General features: G+C 36.7%; 1 protein-coding gene across 1 annotated transcript in view; it reads right to left on the reverse strand.

Moving 5' to 3' along the window:
- LOC127967721 (cadherin-4-like) overlaps positions 1–19,968 on the reverse strand; it is a 188,889-nt gene that overhangs the window by 63,613 nt on the left and 105,308 nt on the right. Inside the window, exon 4 of the mRNA XM_052568361.1 lies at positions 3,850–4,076. Within this exon, the coding sequence (XP_052424321.1) occupies positions 3,850–4,076 (227 nt within the window). The remainder of the gene's footprint in view (positions 1–3,849; positions 4,077–19,968) is intronic.

Here is a 19,968-nt window from a genome sequence, read left to right on the forward strand (position 1 = left end):
CATTCCTCCGAATGTGTAGCCAACAGCACAGGAAGATCCAGGCTGGTCTGATGCAGCATAGCATAGCAGCACCAATGAAAGGCACAGACTTACAACAGCATGCCTAATGAAAAGGTTTATTCCTCTGGTAGGGCAACAAGCACTGCACCCATTACAACAGACAGTGAGGAAAGAATAAACTAGAACAAGCATGTTGTGTTGTGGGATGGCACACGGCAGATGTAGGGAATGTTCTGCTACGTATGCCTGCGTTCATGTGTGTGTGTGTGTGTGTGTGTGTGTGGGCGCATTCAGGAGTCAGCATGTGTGAAATGGCTGCCTGGATTGCCCTGAGCTCCCGTAGCTCCAGAAGAACCAGCCCTGCCAGCTGGCTCCCCATCCCTCCCCGCTGAGAAGAAACCCATTTGGGCATCAGTCAGCCTGCAGCTCTGCAGCAGACATCTGGAGGTTATTGTTCTATAGGGCCGCATTGCACTGCTTGCAACCCTGTCTGGAGTTTTTCCATTACATGCCAGTATGTGCAAATTCCCCATTAGGCGACAATCATTTGCTACTTTTGTCTCCACCCCAGACTATCAAGAGAAAATGGAAATGTACCTGGATTTTCACTGAAGTTCCATTATTAAAAAGGCGAGAAGAAAGAATTACTCTTGGTTTATAATAAGTGCTGCAAAAAATACAAATAAAAAACCTTTCGCTAATCGTGTCAGCTAGGTGGCATTAGGTTCTTATTTATAACAAATATATCACTACTGAATCTACAGGATGAAATCAAGCGTACCACATACATCCTGAAAAATGAATCCAAAAAAATGTGATCGCCATCTGGTGGCTAGCAGTAGTATAGGTCATAAACCCCACTCTCTCCATTTGAACGAATAGGATGTAAGCTAAACGAAATAATCAAAATTACACTTCAAATACTTTTTTACGAAGATGGTTTCCATCATTTTAAGCAGTTCTCATCACGGTGATTTATGTTTAAGTGTTTGTTTTTCAAATAATTTTGCTTTTAATTAGTTATTTGAGCTTGCGATTGGGTCTGCGGGAATTGTGGCAGGACTAATAATCACTACAGCGCAAAATGAATCACTACTGCGTGAACTTGGGCCCCAAATAACGTCATCAATGTAAGATTATGGGCCATACACAGATGTTTATGGGTAGGTTATATTATATTGAACCAAACAAATAAATGAATGTTTTGAGCCAGTATGAATTCAAAAACAACCAGTTCTTTTTAGTTGATCAAAAACATAAATAACATATCATTTGTGAACTATGATGCAATTTGAAACTTATACTGAACAAATGACTCTTCATACATAAACAAAATATTGTGTTATGTTGTGCTTAAATCTTGTAAGACTTAAAATCTGTTTAGTTTCTGACTTTTTGTACATATGAATTCATATAGTTGAGAGGAAACCAGACCTGCAGTAATGGCCGCTGAACATAATTCCCATCACACATGAATTCCAAACTCCAGCTCAGGGAACAGTCCTGGGTATTTTTAGACCTGAACCATCCAAAAGCATAGAAACTTTGCTCAATAAAACATGTTGGGGGACAAAGAAACTGCACTGTTGTGCTGAACTCTAAAGCATTGGGTGGAACTTGTCAGCCCAGAAGGAGATACAACAGAATATTCCAGAATGAAAGCTGCACATGGATCAAACAAATAAAAGCCACACCATCCAGGCGAATGCCATGAAAGTTTATACTGAACTACATGTAACCTACTGAGGGGTATCTTTGTTTATACACATTTGATAATAGCTAGCTTCCATATCAATGTCTTTCCTCCAAAGCATCTCTGCTACATCAAAGTAACAAAAGACTAGCTTTCTTTGTAAATGAGACGCCTTGTTTTAATTACTTTTATGGCAAATGAGTCATGGCTGTGCGGATGTGTGTGTCTGTATGGGCATTTCTGTATGTGAGTAGTTCGTTTAAGATGGTGCTGATCTTAAGTGCTAATTTCTATGCTAATTTTCCTAAGCACTACATACGTCTTTCAAATCAAGAGGCCAAAATAGATTACATAAAATGTATAGAAAAGTAATTAATAAATCTCTATTGTTTTACGTGAGATCAAACTTCCTATCCATTTAAAACAACAACATAATGCTAACAGTTATTATAAATATTATTATATAGATGTATAAAATGTGTATATAAATAATAACAAATATATACATACAGTATGTTAAATGAATAATTAGATTAATAAAAGAAAATAATATAGAAATAATCACATTTTTTATTCTGCTTGGCCATGATGCAGAAAAAAAGAAAAAGTAAAAAGAAGCTGTTGTAGATAGTATACTGGACACAAGCCAAACTGTTAAGGTTCATAATATCCTCCCTTACTTTGTCAAATTGATCCTATACCCTGCTTTTTGGTACTTCATTGAGTTATTTGAGGATAATTAATTAATGAAAATCACATCTGCCAGGAATTCGGGACAAGACCGATGAAATTCTGGCACATAAACAGATCAAACATGCCTTAATGCTGAAATACTCTGAGAGCCAAACTACTTCATTTTTATGTTGATAATTTTTTCATTAATTATTCACGGTCTCAACTAGGTCAGAGAGTTGCAAAGAGTCACATTTCCCAGAACACCCATGTATCTTCTTGCTTCGTGTGTGTGCGCACATGTGCGTTTGTCCTTCGGTAACCTGCTGTAACTGGCAAGGAGACATTTCTCTAAATGGTCGTGCAGAAGGAGAGGACATGTGCGGGGTTAGGGACACGGGGATAGGGCTCGCCAGACCAGACTCCAGGATCCCTAGAGGACCGGCATCCCTGCCTCGCTGCTTGGCATTTCTAGGTCACTTTGGATGCAGAAACAGTCCGATGCCAGTGGGAAAGACATCTATATAAAGCCTGTACACCTCATCTGCACTACACCAGAGCACAGGACATGAGCATGACAGCCACATGTATTAAAAGTTTAATAATACTTGCCAAGCAGGACACATAGTGGCAGAATTGTGTGTGTGTGTGTGTGTGTGAATGGGTGGCGGTGGGGTTGGGGGGGGGGGGGGGGGTTGTTAACTTAGATGAAATATTACTCCTTTCATCTTTTGTATAAAAATTAAATTTGAGCATTCACTTTCATAATCAGATCATGACTTTTGGTATGTTGCCAAGGGCTTGTGCAAACCCTCTAAAAGCGCTCCACGCATGACATCGCCGCCTGTGCATACATGCACGAGAGGGAGAACCGAAATATAATCAATTTAAAAGCTAAAACTACTTTTCAAATTCTGATGATTGCTTAAATGTAATAACATCTTGCTGTGTTATTGAATCTCGTTCTTGCTGGTGCTATATGGGCAAATAATTACACTGAGACTGCACATCATCTCCCCCCACGACCCCCCTAAAACCATGAACTCAATCAATGCACATTATTTCATGCACTCTGTTACTGAGCTGCTAGACTCACGCACAGCTTTTCACAACACTCTCAGAAAAAAAAAGAAAAACTACAAAAATAAAAAATGTATACATGCTACCATTCAAAAGTTTGGGGTCTTAAGATTTTGTATTTTTTTGAAAGAAGTATCTTATGCTCAACATACATTATTTGATCAAAAATTCAGTAAAAAACAATGAATTCAGTAAAATAGTTACCAAGTTATTTTTTTATTTATTTATAAATAACTACTTAACATAAATATATTTAAAATTACATTTATTAATACTATAGCTAAATAAATAAAATATAAAGATAACATATGTGGCTTATAAAAAATGAGCTCAACACAAATCTGTTCACAAACAGATGTTTTTGGAATAATATTTGCCATAAATGACACATAATTTGTCCTTGCCTGGTTAACAGGAGGTGATAGCAGGTGTCCAGCGAGGGCCAGTTTAACAGTGGTCTCCCAGATATACTTTCCCGCGCTGTCTCTGGCTGTCACCATAAACTGAATGGGTTCAGTTAGATTAGTCACATGTTGCTCTGCGTAAAGAGAGCCATCCGGTCGAACGCTGAACTTTGGGTCACTGCTTTCGAAAGAAACCTCCTCTATTTGTTGACAGGTTTCGAACTTCACTGCAAGAACAGAGAGAAAGGGAGGGTAAGAAAGACATTAAATAATAACAACGAAACTCTCATTGCTGCCAGATGCAAACACTGTTCAAAGCTATCTTATATTTGGCCAACGTTTCATTGCTCTTGCCCACACATTTGTCATTGTCTATCTCCCCTACTATGCTAGACTGCTTATTAAATAAAACATCGTCATTAAATACAGTATGAATGTTATGTAGTTATTACATTTAAGGCGGACAAGGCGTTATTGATTCAATAATTCATTCAGCCACATACAGACCAATAGACAAATCAATTAAATGAATTATACATGTAATAAATGATGGGCTATGGCTAAATTCAATAGCATAAGCAATGTACTGAACATAAGACATCATTTGTCGATAATGTTTAGAGTACATACAAAAGAGGATTCTCTTAATAAGAGAAGTGTGAAAAATTCAGTTTCTCTTAAAACAAGTGAAGAGAGCAAACAGAATGAGTGAGTCACATGCTTTCTCCCGCTATGGTTGCTTGGAAAGGGTTCTGGTCAACAATAGCAGATGGTCCGTTCAGTTACACCTGAGGGAAAGTTCCACAGCTTCAGCTCTACTTAAAGTGAGCGAGCGAGCAAGTGAGAGAGAGAGAGAGCCATGTGCCATGTCTAGATTAATCACAGTTTAAAAAATAGAGCTCTATTTCACTTTTACCAGAAGTTCGGTCACAGAACTTTAGTAGACCACTTCTGCTCGATGTATATGGGAGTCAGGGACTTTTCACAAATAGTTCCTATTTCTCAGGTTGAAGGAAGAGTTCACCAGAAAACGTGGTGAAATTTGGTGGACATTTTCTCACCCTCAGGCAAGCCGAGATGTAGATGTATCTTGACTGGAGCAGATGTGGAGAAATTTAGTATTACATCACTTGCACATCACAATGGATCATCTTGAGTGAATGGGTGCCGTCAGAATGAAACATCACGATATCCACACAACTCCAGTCCATAAATGAACGTCTTGTGAAAACTGAAAAGCTGTGTGTTTGTTATTTGAGGACTATTGTGATGTTTTTATCAGCTGTTTCATTCTGATGGCACCCATTCACTGCAGTGGATCGATTGGTGAGCAAGTGATGTGATGCTAAATTTCTACATCTTGGATGGCCTGAGGTTGAGTAAATATTAAGCAAATATAATTGTTTTTGATGAATTATTCATTTAAATTCATTTTTGAAAATCTATTTCTGTAAAGACGCATATATTAAAGCTTTTTTTCTTTAAATTTCTACTGTTCATTTTGCACTTTTATTGCATTTAAAATTTCATATAAAGTCATAAACAGCATTCAAAACATATGTGACCCAACACTATAGCTATAGTTTCTACAGTAAAAACAAAAATTTTATATTTAAATTTGGGCTAAGAACATGAGGATGATTTTTACGAAGACGTTCTAAACAAAACCACTAGAGATGAAAAAATTTTTTGTTTTATAAAATAAAAAAGAAAAGAAAAAAAACCCTGGTGACAACTAGCCCCAGTCTCATCTATGCATTAGTGACACTTCAACTGCATATTGTTCCGACAGTGTTCAGTCTTTGCAGACTTCCAGTACAAGAGGGTCAAAGCATGCCAAATAGATTTGAGTGCCGCTTCTCTCAACTCTTTCTTCCCTCAGGATTGAAAAGAAAGAAAGATGGAACTAAAATCACTTCCTACTGATTTTATCTCTCTTCCACAATCCCACTGATAACAAGACAAATTGATTTCATGAATCACTGTGGGACCCAGTCACTTGTTAAGAGTGCCAGGCAAAAAAATAAATAAATATATAATAATTCTGCAATGAAATATCTTGCACGACAAGCTTTTTATCAAGCCATCTATCCAATTTACCACACGGCTTCCTGCCAGAAGATGCACCAAAACAACAGGCTAATAAAGCGTAGAATCCATTTCACCAATTGCAGCACGGCTTGCTCAACACTCCAGAGTTTCATCTGGTGAATAATTGCAAATGGGAGGGGAAGAGGCCAATACGCAGTTTTCAGTATGAGCACCAAACCACTGACACATGAAAGCATGCTGCCAACTTTAACAAGCTCTGCTCAAAACGGAAAAAAACATAGTGCATCTTACTGGGAGAATGATAACATTTTACTCTGTCAGTTCTCCTGAAAATGTCTAGAACTTTTAAATCAAGAATCAAAATGATTTTGCTATTTGGAAACCTCCACAAATGGTCTGAATACATTAATTGCAGCCTGTTGTTGATGGGAAAATTGATCATTTAAATTTGTTTCTCCTTCCTTACTAAGCACCAACAAAAACATCTGCCAGCAGGAAAGATTCAAAAACACACTCATGATAAAAAAAAAAGAGAGATGGATGTTTGTGTGAAGCAACAACGGCAGTCAATGTTTTTGTAAATTAGGCTAATTTGCTTTAATGGAATGAGCTAATTATTGTCAGTGAAGGCTTTTTGTCACTCCACAACTGACATACAGAGGGTAAACCTGCGGATCAAGAGACGGAGGCTAAACCTCAAGTGTTTGCATAAGAAAAAAACTGGATTCACAGGAGTTGCCCTGCATGATATCGTTTCATTATGGGATGGGATGTTGGCATGGGAACGCAAGAATGGTCAGCCTCAAAGTGTTTTTGTTAAAAAACAACAAGCCCAAAGACGATGCCAAACCAGAATTCCCTCTAACTCTCTCCGTCCTCTGCCCTTAGTTTTCATAAGAAAAACAGGGTTGTACAGACATGTGCCAACAAATCTCAGCTTCAGGTGAAAAGTCCATTTATTGATCTCCTCATGCATACTAAATTTAAAAACAAGATAGCATTATTCGACAGTCTAACTGGTTGACTATGCACCAATCTGCACTGTGTTTTGTTTGACGAACTTCCTGTTTACACTTGGCATATGATGACCAGCATCTGACCACAAGTTGAACACAGCGAATCTACTGTAAATATTGTCCACATCAATAGGATTTATAGAAAATAAGGCAACTGGGGACTGAGTGTTTCTGGTATATTTTGTAAAGCTTGTTGAGCGAAGCATTTGCATAATAAAAGTAGGAACCGTTTGTCGGACATGATATGTGAATGCAAATGTGTTTACTATAGTCTTTTTAATGTGCATTTTGAGAGCATGCAGATACAGATCACATGTTAATGACAAGTGTTAATAATGAATGATTCGAATTGAAAACTAATTTTGTTCCTGAATGAATCAGCTATTTCGAAAAATGCCCACTATTAACACAGACTGGTAGCCTTATAATATTTGCAAGTTTGAAAATCCAATAACAAATACCTTTTAGTAGGAGGTTCTTGGAATAGCAATTCAAAACAGGTTTTAATGTGTCCATGTGAAGTGCAAAAATCCACTACGATATTCAATTACAATTTCTCATTCTAGTCAGAAGCTTTAACTGCAGCGCACATAAATAAAAAAACAACAAGAAAAATCAATAAACGATTGACATTTCTGCACAAGGCAGCTTTACTGAAGCTGCAATTCAGATTTTGGAATGTCAAGGTATAATGTGTAAGAAGATGCTATATGTGGACGAGATATTGACCAAGATGCTAGAATGAGAGTAAGAAAAACTAAAGAATCATGTCTGTAAGAGTGTGTATGAGTGTATGCCAATGAGTATGTGGCTAGATGGATATAAAGATGGACAGATAGACAGACAGACAGACAGAATGCTAGATAGAATGAGGAATGCACAGAAATAAGAAGACAAAATATAGCCAGGAGCAGCTCTATGATGGTGGGGATTGAGTGGCTGTGAGGTGCATCCTCTCTCCACGTTCAGGCCTACGGTACAGGTTAAGACAGTTCAGGAGAGCTGCAGCGTTTGATGTTCTCTGCAGGCTCCCCTGAAGGTCATTCAGCCCTGCGCTCACAAACAGAACAACATCACAAACTCAGGAGCTTTACAACAAGCTCTTTGCCTTACTGGGTGGTGTTTGGACACAGAGAGGTGTGCAGGGGTCATCTGGAGCTGAAGATGAAGCAGCTCATGAATCAGCTGTGAGTGGAAAAACAACTCCTGCCATATGGATGGGATTTAAAGGGATGAGAGCATCAAAGCTGGAGATTTGTGGTTTTTACTTGATGTCTGTAAGCATTAGGTTCATCTATATGCCAGTGTACACCGAAACCTTACCTTGCAAATTCACTTGAAATGAATCAAAAATATTGCTAGCACAACTTGTACTACACACATTGTTTTGTCTAATAAAATGCTTTTTGGAATAAGATCCATAACTAAATTATAAACACAAGCATCCTCAGGCTAGTGTTTTTGCAGATTTATCTTTAGCATCTATCTGTCTACTTGTATTGTTTTCCAAACTTGATACAAAAGATCTAGTTTATTCATTTTGAAGTGTCTTGATGGCTTTTTTTTGTTTTGTGTTTTTTGGTACAAGCTATTAAGTGTGAATTTTCTAGGTTTTGATGTATACTAATGGCTATTGGCGATATTGACACATGTCTGGTTCCAACTTCCTGTTTCAATTAGAAATATGCAAACACAATTCAGTTTGCCAACATTAAATATCACTGCTTCTTGAGTGTCTCTTTTTTAATTTTTTGGAAACTATAAATACTTATATTCAACAAAGACACATTAAATTGACCAAAAATGATAGTAAGATATTTATAATGTTAAAAATATTGTTAATATTTCAAATAAATTCTGCTATTTTGAATTATTTAAAGGAGAATCCTGAAAAAAGGCAGCACAGTTTCCACAAAAATATTAAACCGCACAATAGTGTCCAACATTGATAAATTATGTTTCTTGAGCACCAAATCAGCATATTAGAATTGTTTTTTAAAGATAATATGACAACCAAGATTGGCGTAAAGAAATAAAAAAAATATCTAATTCAGCCTTGGTGATTATAAGAGACTTCTTTCAAAAACTTTGAAAAAGACATTTGTATAGTAGAGCAACTAATTGAGTACTGAATGACATTGAGGGCATAAGAAAGTAGTTTTTATTTCTAGGTGATATATATATATTTTAAAGTTCTCTGCCTAAATGGTGGCTGCCAAAAAAGGGTATTGTTTAAAAGTATTTGCAGGAATAAAATATAGTCCTTCCCATTAACCCATCCCTGATCAGGTCCACCTGCTGCACCACTGCAGGTAGTACTGGGAAAAACGGGCATGACATTCACAAAGACATCCACACACTCACAACTGCACAGTGTAGATGTGTGCGTGTGAATACACACACATACACGTGGCAAGGTCTTCAGCTCTGCTACTGGAGGGCTGCATTGTTCCGCTTGACTGACGGAGGAATAATGTACGGCGGCACAGAACTCTCTGTACGACCAGCGGACCCGCACAACACAAAGACAGGAGGACAGTGAGGGCACCAAACTGTTACCCTCGCACACACGCACCAACCCAGGCACACACTCACGCGGGTCCCCCCTGACCCAAACATTCTGTCACTTTTGACAATGGCGGTTATGCTTGATGAAGCGAAGTGGGTTATAACACTCTAAGTCTGTGCCGCTCTTCACAGTCTCATAACTGTATAAATGTACTGTTTGTGAGGAATATGACATTCGCAGATGTGACTGTCATATTATGCACTCAGGATGTTGAGTAAACACTTTAATACGCGGTTTTGTGAATTTCCCTTTGGAATGGCAAAATCTAACAAGTTGCGAATTGATAGGTCTGGAGTTTGAGGGGTAGTTTGTGTTGGGGAAAAAAAAGCTATGGCAGAGAGATCGGACGTGCTTCAAATCCTCCTCACAAAATCACACGGCTGGACTGCTAATTAGTGGAAATGAACCAAAACACTTGTTTTACTTCTGCACACAGCACTTTTTGTGTGACGCTGCTAGGTGCCTGAGATACAAATATGCTGTAACCACCCCCCACATCTATCTGCCCTGTATTATTTATGTTTCTCTCTGAAAGAGCTCTCGAAAGCCATCTTTTACTCTTTAGCCTTGATCACTGAGGTCCTGCAATGCCAAGTAGAACTTAATCAACAGGTCTTGACACTTTGTCCACAAATCAGAGGACGAAAACATTTAAGTGAGTTCTCAACTGTGAACTGAACCAGGTTTTCTGAGTCCTGCAGGCCAATGGGCTGAAATACAACTAATGTATGACCAGTTGTTTTCCTGCTTCTTGCATATAGTGGTGTATAGCCATCCTGGAGAACTAATATGTTAAGAACAGCCATCCTCAGCTTTCCCGATGCCATGTGGCAGTATATTTGGAGTATAATTAGCCTAGTTTCTGGGGGATTTTAATTGTGCAGTGCAATGTTGAAGAAGTATAAACTTTGAAAGCACATGTGCAATGCTTCAGCAAGGGTCATGGAATTACTACACTACAGTTTATTATTATTAATATTACAAACTCAATCAACTGTAAGTAGCATATATTCATTAAAATACTCCCAAAAAAAAAAAAACCCTGCACACCTGTAGACACATTTGCTCTGCTAACATAAGGTGTTTAGAAGCAATATGGTGCGATACTGCTGTAAGATGTAGCAGTAGCACTTTGAAACTACTTTACATGAAAAGAGTACTGTTAGAAATAGGTATGTTTTATTTATGTATACTTTATATACATAAACTACTGTTAGTAATACAATTAAAAAACAGTAATACAGCAAAATATTATTACAATTTTAAATAATTGTTTTCTATCAGAGTATATTTTAAAATTTAATTTATTCCTGTGGTGGCAAAGCTGAATTTTCAGCATTGTTACTCCAGTCTTCATTGCCACACGATCCTTCAGAAATCATTAATATGCAGATTTGGAAACATCTGCACAAAGTTGTGTTTACTGTCACTTTTGATCAGTTTAATATTCCTTGTTGAATTATTCCTTTCTTTAAAAAAAAAAAAAAAAGAAAACTGCCAAAACGTTGAATGTTAGTGTATAAAAACAACAGTATTTTTTTAAATATAATGAAAATATAAGTTTCAATACTAACATGTTCGTTTACACATACAAAATCATTTAACATGACCAGTAACAAAAATCGATAAATAATAGTATATTTTTTAATTAACCTAGATTGTAGATTTAGTAATGTAAAAGTGTTCGTCATCGTTAGTCCATGAAATAAGCCTAATACAATTGAACTCAGTGTATTTTGAGTTGCTGCTAATTTTAACATAATTTACTAAAATCAATTTCACATGATAGTCTTAAGTTCATAAAACCATTTCAATATACAATTAAACAAAAATAATAAAAATTATATTTTGTTGCATTTTTTCTAAAAAAAAAAAAAAAAAAGAAACAAAGAAAAAAAAGGCCCCTCAAGGATAGTGAGATCCTTAAGGACATGGCCGTGTTTTCAGGCATTGAGTGTTGATCTGCTCTAGATCTGCAGAAGAGAATCTGGTCACTGCTGTTCTCTCTGCCTTCTCTTATCTCACAATTGGAAGCTCATGGTACAGAAGGATGTGCTTTAGGCCCCAGGAAAATAGAGCGGACACGAGATAAAGAAGTTGTGCGGAAGCCCAGAGAAGTGGAAACAATTAAAAGAATGGGAAATGAACATCAGTCGGAGGTGTCAACGTGATTAATACACCTCATTGGCATGAAAGAAAAGTGTGTGCTTCTTACAAAAACATTAGTCACACTGACAACCAATTGGGTGCATTCTTTTGAATTGGTTCTTTTTAATAAACTGGCTGAATCCATTTCACAGACTGGACTGAATTAAACCCAAGTTATCGGCTGAAACTGAATCCGTTGAAATGCTCGGACGGATTACAGAGTAAATCGCTCAGTCAATTGATCACATCCAACCAAAAACCTTGTGCACTTCATTCAAACTTCATTCATTCATTCATTCATTCATTCATGAAAAAAAGGAAAAAATGCTTGATTAGCCTTTAACCAGATGTATTTAGGTTATAAATGTGCATTCACTGCATTGTTAAAAGCTACTATTTTCACGTTTGTTTATTATTTGTTTACATGCTGGTACTACAACAAAAAAATAATGTGGATAATGCAAAGCAACATATCTATTATAAACCTGTTTTTATTCTAAAAGTGAGATACCAAAATGTAATTAGGATTGCAATAACAAATGGAGCAAGAAAGCTATTTACACTAATTACAACAAACTATCTAATTTACACGACATAAATTAAAACATGATAAACAGCACTATTTAACGAAATAACTATTTAAGTAGCAATACAGGAACATCTGGGTTACTTTTCAGACTTGACCATTCCAACTTTAATTAGTCATGACCAAAAGTTTTCAAACGGACCCCCCTCAAGAGGGTACCAGGGGGTTCCCAGAAAAATGGAGCAAAAAAATTTAATAATGTAAATAAATAAATAAACTATGTGGTAACAACCACACCGCACGGTGTCCATATCACATATCATATTTGTGCGACACATTTGTTGGTGTCTCTCCAGGCCTTTGTCCTGGCTTGTTTTAAGGAAGTGAAGACACCAGCCTTGAGGCTTTTCTGGGCGTTCATTAAAGTGTGACGCAAGGACACTACAGAAGCCTGAAGCAACTTTAGTGTTGATCACCTCTCCAGAGGAACAAGATTACAGGTAAACAAACAGCAGCAGCTCTGCTCAGCCAGCCAGACGATTCGACTCAACATGCTTTTCGCATTCATGCAAGTTGTAGAGTGCCACAGAGTTTGATATATATGTACAGAGACAAGGCACTCATCCTTATTCATAGAACATAAGTACACACGTGATCATTCTGAAGACAAAAGCCAGAGAAAATGGAGGGCTGGGATGCTTGCATTCTCTAATTCACAGTTCCCTTGTTGAGTTGAATAGTCTTCAGAATATTTCCCCAGAAGGCACATTTGATAAATAATAAAATACACAGAACGCTTCTGTCAAGAAGGACTGACTGAAGTTCTGGGATGTTAGTAAGCTTTTAATTTGCGTTTCCTTCCGCCTAGCTTTATCTCTCTTTAACACTTTATTTTCTCAGCATTTCTCTCTACTTTCTTGCCTTTTTTTTCTTTTCTTGAAGGCAAGTAATCCCAATTCCCTAAATGGAACAGCAATTTTAATTTGCTGCTATCATTTCCACCAGAGGTCTGTGGATGTTGTATAGCTCTCCTCATTTTTCCAGTCTTTTTTGTTTTCACACTCATACAAGTAAATACGTATTCGAAAGAAGCGTAACAATCCTCAAAACCAAAAAAATGCTGAAAAATATCTATCTGCTGACTGGAGATTTGGTTTCGGGGTAAAACACACAAACACACTTTGACAGCCTTCATCAAAATAAACTGACTTTGTAACTTGTGTGTGTGCAAAGCAGCATATTTTCAAAGCTAGCCAGTTGATGGGCTGTCTGAACCGGTTTGGACCATGTTTCTGAGGGGGCTTTTAAACAAGACACATTCTCATATTTTGAAACAGCTGAGACTCATTTTTATCTATTTTGAACTCAGTACACTATTTTAAACACACAACAGCAGTGGCCAATGGTGTCCACTGAAATGTATATGGCAATAATGGCGGTTCTTTAAAAGGAATGCATTTAAAGTTTTTTTTTTTTCATGCAAACTTCCTCACAGCTAAAGTAAAGGCCAATTTAAGCTCCACTACTAAAAACACCAAAGCAAAAATATGTTATAAAGTATCTAGATACACTAATCAATCTTTCTAACAGACTAGTGGTGTAACAACCATGGTGACCCATCCGTATTTGACACAGTTATAGCTACATCCTGTCACAAAAATCTGTTAGATGGACCAAAGCTGTCAATTGTTCATGAAATATTTCTTTTTACTCATAACTGTAAGTAGTCTTATGTCCAGATGATTAAATCTTCCATCTGTGCCCACTGTCATAGATTTACCAGCTCTGAACGGAAAACTGCCATTCAATACATATCTACAATTTTTGTAGCAAAAAAGACTCATTGTTGGATCTGACAGGCGAAACATGTTGAAAGAAAGTCAAAATACTAAGGGATGAATTCACTGAGAATGAATTGCACTCACTGACAGCATAACTTATTTGCAAATGTTGTCTGTGTGTTGGTTTTGCATCTGATTAAGGGGACTGCGTCAGGATTTGATGAACAGTGAATAATTAAATAACAGCATAAAATTCAAAATAAAGCTACAATAAAAAATAACATTAAAATAAAACACTTATTAAAAATATACATATTTAAATAAAATGAATATCATTAATGTTAATGTCAACTCTAGTGCAAAAAGTTTGGTAAAAGCTGCTTTAAAGAAATTATGCAAAAATTAGAGAAAAGAAACAAAATATGTGGTCAAAAAAAGTCTTGCATTTCTTAAAACTATATTCTATTTCTTAAAATATTTATTGTGAAAAAACAATGCTGGTAATAATATTGCACACACGTTTTCACATCAAAAATATTTGATTCTACTTATTTTCTTTTTATTTATTATAAAACATAAAACCTTGCTACCTGTTCTGCATCAGCCCAACCAAGTCTTGTCATAATATTGCTCTTTTGTTGGTTTTGATTGCTTCTATTGTCCTCAGTTAGTAGTTGCTTTGGATAAAAGCGTCTGATAACTGACAAAATGTAAATGATTCAAATTTCTCTCAATCTGATTGCAGACGGTTAGCGAATAAAAGGAAATGAATGACAAAACAATTTCTCAAGATTTGAAACGAGTGCCACCGGCCACAGCATGTAGTCTAGAGTCTAGAGCAGTGTGATATGAATTTGATTGGATGATTATTCTGTTTATTTGTTTATCTGTCCAGCCAAGCTGCTACAATCTGATCCATCAGAGAAAAAAACACTAGTGTGAAACGGTTTAATTATGTTGTCTTTTATTTTTAAAATATTCAGTCTAGCACCTTAGAAAGAGACCGTGAAAATCAATACCTCCCTCACCAGACCTAGAACACTCTTTAACGGTCAATGGCGCACCTTTTAGAAATGAATCCATATTTTATCTCCTGGAGGTTCTGTTTGAAGTGGCTGTGACCTGTTCCAGACATATCTGTTTGTCTAAACGTTACATTCATCTGCATCAGTCTTTTCCGGCAGCTTCTAGCAGCTCTTTGTTGATTTCCATAGCTAAAAATGACTAATGAAAGAGATCTCAAGGACATCTCATTTTCATTTCCTGAATGAGCTTTGAACCGGAGTTAAAAGCGCAATAAACAAACAAATGAGCATGTTTACTTAAAATGAATTAATTTATTAGAAATGATGTTCCCTGACCTATTTTTGTAGGACTTCTGAAAGACGGTTTCGCCTGATCAAGACGACAGGTGACAACACAGCATGCGAAGATATAGTTTCCACCTGCGCTCTGCCTGTTAAAGCATGCTGAGCGCTGAGACTGTAAGCTCAAAGAACGCTATAAGACAGCAGTTCTGACCTTTCTGTGTCTAATTTACACGTTCACATACACACATGCAAATACACACACTCTCAAGGTTGCTCCCTCTGCAGGTTACTGTCAAAGCAATCTCTTCCTTTGCCATTTAGTGGCAGGTGGCCGTACTGGGTCCTCAGGGACACTCATTGTTTTCTCAAAGAGCAACGGCACAATAGCTGTGACAGGCCTCCACTGTCTGACTATCTCTGGCTTCTCCCTGTGCAACGGCTGCTAAATTTCTTTTTTCCTTATCAGATTCTGATCTCACCACGGAACAAAAACCCTTAAAGGTCAAATGCTTGCGTCTTTGCGGCGCAGTATGTTTGCTTTCTTCTCTTTGTGAGTTCCTGATTTCCTTTTTTTTCATCCATTGATCATAAAGTTGACCTTCCAAAGGACACGCTCACTACAGGCCTTCCGGATCTCCACTGACGTTTGAAACAGCCGTTGTCGTCTTGATTTTTATTTTCCTTTTAGTTGTGCCGCAAATAAGCTTGAGATGCGCAAGCAATGCATTATGCACTTGGTTATTAGCGATTCAGCTCATTTTAGTCAATGTCATCATATTGGCTTCTAAAAATCATCTTCTCAACTCTTATAACTTTAAATAAAAAACATTTTAGCTGTTTTTGTACAACTACCATTACAATGTTTGACTAAAAATACAGTTAAAGCAGTGATATTTAGTGCTGTCAAATGGTTAATCTCATGCAAAATAAAAGTTTTTGTTTGCATAATACAGTATATGTATGTATACTGTGTTTGTTTATTATTTATCATTATAGATTATGCATAATTGCACAAATATGCAGGGAAATTCTAATGGGACAAAAAAGTAGTTCTGAAAAAGTGTCTAAAATGTTTCTTTACATTAAACAGTTATTAAAAATCCACAAAATAGATTTCTGAAAAAAATAAAAATAATAATAATTTGCACTGAATAAGATGTCAGTGGTTAGGAATAAGGATATTTAAAGGGACATTCCACAACATTCTTCAAAATATCTTCTTTTGTGTCTTACAGAAGAACACAAACCACCAAGTTTTGAATAACACATGAGGAAATCATGACAATTTTCATTTTTGGGTGAACTATTCCTTTTATGATAGCCACCTTGTTACAATATGAAGCAAGTGTGATATTATTGGGCATATTTGGCACGATTTGAATAATGCCATGGCACATATACTCTGCTGTATTTCCATTTTTATAGAGCAAGCTTTCAAGGTTTTTCGTTTTAGCCTGCAAGTCCTCCAAAATGATCAGGGCAAGGGATCCTCACATACACACCTACACACTCTCTACACACAAACTGGCTTATCACGTGTGGTCTCAAACCACATTCACATATTCCTCAACAAGGCTTCTCACCTCTCACACTATCTCATCAGCTCTGGAGCCCTTTGGCAGGTCCTCTGAGCTCCCTGTTAATAAATAAACATTTGCAGCACACACACACACACACACACACACAAGGAAAAAAAAGTTTAAGGAGGACGTGTATGACCTCTCTGTCAGTCTCTCTGTAACTTTTCTGTGTGTTCAGCCGTTGCGGAGCTGGAAAATCCATTAGACACGATTGCTGTGCTGGTAACGCTGCTGAGAGAGCTAAGCAAAATCCGTTTTCTGGGAGACTGAAAAATGCTAAGGTTGTCAAGCTTGAAAAGAACGACATAATACCTGACACACTTAATGGCTTACACAACCACAGTCGACCCCTTCCTATTTCCCGCTAATTCTCTCTCCGATACGGCATTACACTGGAAAGCCAATGATTTAAGTGCATAATTTTGATGTGAACTTTATTAGCCTCCATTTCACCATGTGAGCTTATTAAAAATAAAGACTTATTTACAATGCCGGTCTGGCGCACGGAAAGGCCCGGCTCTTTCGACATTATACCATTTCCCCGTATATATCCAGTTCTTATTGAAATGAATCAATTTTCAGTCATCTTCAAGCTTTCATATCAGCCCATAAATAGCTTGCTAACATTCAGCTCATTTCATCTGCAGCCTGGAAGCAGCACACATTAATACATGCAATAAATACATCCCTGACCAGTCCAATGAGCTAGACAGCCTTTAATTTGCCTATTAAATCACTGCAGTAACAGATGAGTGTTACATATTAAAGACCGGATTGGAATGCGGGAAAAGGTAAAGTGGTTCACTATAGGGCTGATCATATCAGTATACGCAGGTACTGGGCTACCAGAACCAGTCTAAATACCGTATTTTTCGGACTATAAGTCGCACCTGAGCATAAGTCGCATCAGTCCAAAAATACACCATGATGAGGAAAAAAACATATATAAAGTCGCACTGGACTATAAGTCGCATTTATTTAGAACCAAGTACCAAGAGAAAACATTACCGTCTACAGCCGCAAGAGGCGCCCTCTCGGTCTTTTCTCTCGGTTCATTTCTCTTGGTTCATGTCAAATTAATTTTGATAAATAAGTCGCACCTGACTATAAGTCACAGGACCAGCCAAACTATGAAAAAAAGTGTGACTTATAGTCCGGAAAATACGGTAGTAAGAATATAAGCACTTATGAACAAGCTAAGAATACAGTTTGGTTAATGGATTAATGGTGTACTCGCTTATTATATACATTTTGTAAAAAAAATAAAAAATAAAAAGTTATGGACTGTAGCTTAAAAAAAGAAAGAATGAAAAAAAAAAACTTTAAAAAAAGGTTAATATTACTATTAATGATGATAAAAAATATTTTTAAATAATTTACCACATTTTATGTGGAACTGGTAATTTCTCTATTGTTGACTCATTTTTACTTGGTATTACATGGTTTGTTGACCACAGCAAATTCTAAATCTACAAAACTGCAAGCTGCATAGCTTGCAACAGCCTTTCTAGTTCGCCACCCAAAGATTTTTACTATCCCCACCTGGTCACCCCATAAAAAATTTCTTGGACGCTCCATTGGAGCTCACCAACTGTATGTGTGTAGTTTAGGACTCTTGCTAACATTCCCATTATCATAAAATAAGCTGTTTGCAATGAACAATAAATCTCTTATTTACTCTGCATCATGTTGATTATTCTGGCTTTGTCGCACTGCTCACTTCATTATATATCGGATGATACAGCATCTACATTGCAAGTGAACGGTGAGATATCAGGCTAATCCGCAATGATTCTAAATTATGATGCTTTTTTTATTTTTGCTTTCTCACTCTAATTCATGCACACAATAGCAATGTTTGTAATTGGAATACAGGAGCCCAAAATGAAATGCTGACATGTTTCACAGTTTGTTAATCATAGTATAGTAATCTCCATTATTTATTCAATGAATTATTCAGAAACTAATTTCACTTTAAACCTTAAAGATGGCTTAATGAAATCCATTAGACGTCAGTTTTAAAATATAAGGAAATAATATTTCTTATCTGCCTCTGACTTCAGGTGGGTGGAAAAGAAAAAGAGAATGTGACGCACACACTTGGACGTGATCCTGGCTGACAGCTGCATGTTCCTTTTATCCCTTTTTCATGTCTTGCAGGTGCTGTGCGGAGAGGGGGATAGAGAAGATTGAGCGATCATGGGTCACAGATATTTCAAATGCCTTTTGCGCCGTGGTCTTGGAGATAAGAACACAAAATGGAAGATCCTCAGAGCCAAAATGTTAAGCAGGAGTTAGCGCAATATTAACCAGCAGACCTAGCGAACATGATTAATGTTTCTGTCCTAACACTGTGGTCACTGCAAGGCACAAGCAAGAAAATACTATTAAAAATTGGCTTCTTCTCTGGATACAAGAGCTTGAATTGGTATAAGTACACAATTTTGAAGAATAACTATACAGATATGTTGCATACAGCCAAAGTGACTTACATTAGCCTTAGTACAGGGACAATCCCCCCAGAGTAAACTGGGGTTAAATGCCTTGCTCAAGAGGGTAATAAACTCATGGATCACTCCTTGAGGGATTCGAACCTACAACCTATCGTTAACCATTACGCCACGCCAATTAACAACTTAATTGTTACTGTGCCGTATAAATTGAAAATCAGTATTTTAATAACCACATTCATTTTCATTCATTTAATATTTGCTTTTAAGACGTCTTTGGTAAACTGTTTAACACAAATATATGGTTGTAACTTTGAAAACAGTGGCATGTTATAATATAGGAAAAACATTTATTATTATAATTTTTATTTTACAGTGAATTCTGGCAACCACAGCTGCCAGTTTTTTAACTGTAAATTCAAGGGAATATTTATGATTACTTTTAATATTCATATTTGTGAAATTTTGCACCAGTGCCACCAGCCAATGCAAAATCCTACATCTTTATTCACTAACTGCTCGCAATGAAGTTTAACCAATATTTAAATGCAATATTATCAACATTTTCAGTGCAAATTTGCCTCCTTTCAGTATGTAAATTCCTATGAAAATGATCCTCATTATAGATTGTTCACAAAACTACTAGTGCCTTTCAAAAGAGATGTGTATGTGTATATTATCTATTGA

The sequence above is a fragment of the Carassius gibelio genome, chromosome B11 (genome assembly GCF_023724105.1).
Source record: "Carassius gibelio isolate Cgi1373 ecotype wild population from Czech Republic chromosome B11, carGib1.2-hapl.c, whole genome shotgun sequence".
NCBI lineage: Eukaryota > Metazoa > Chordata > Actinopteri > Cypriniformes > Cyprinidae > Carassius > Carassius gibelio.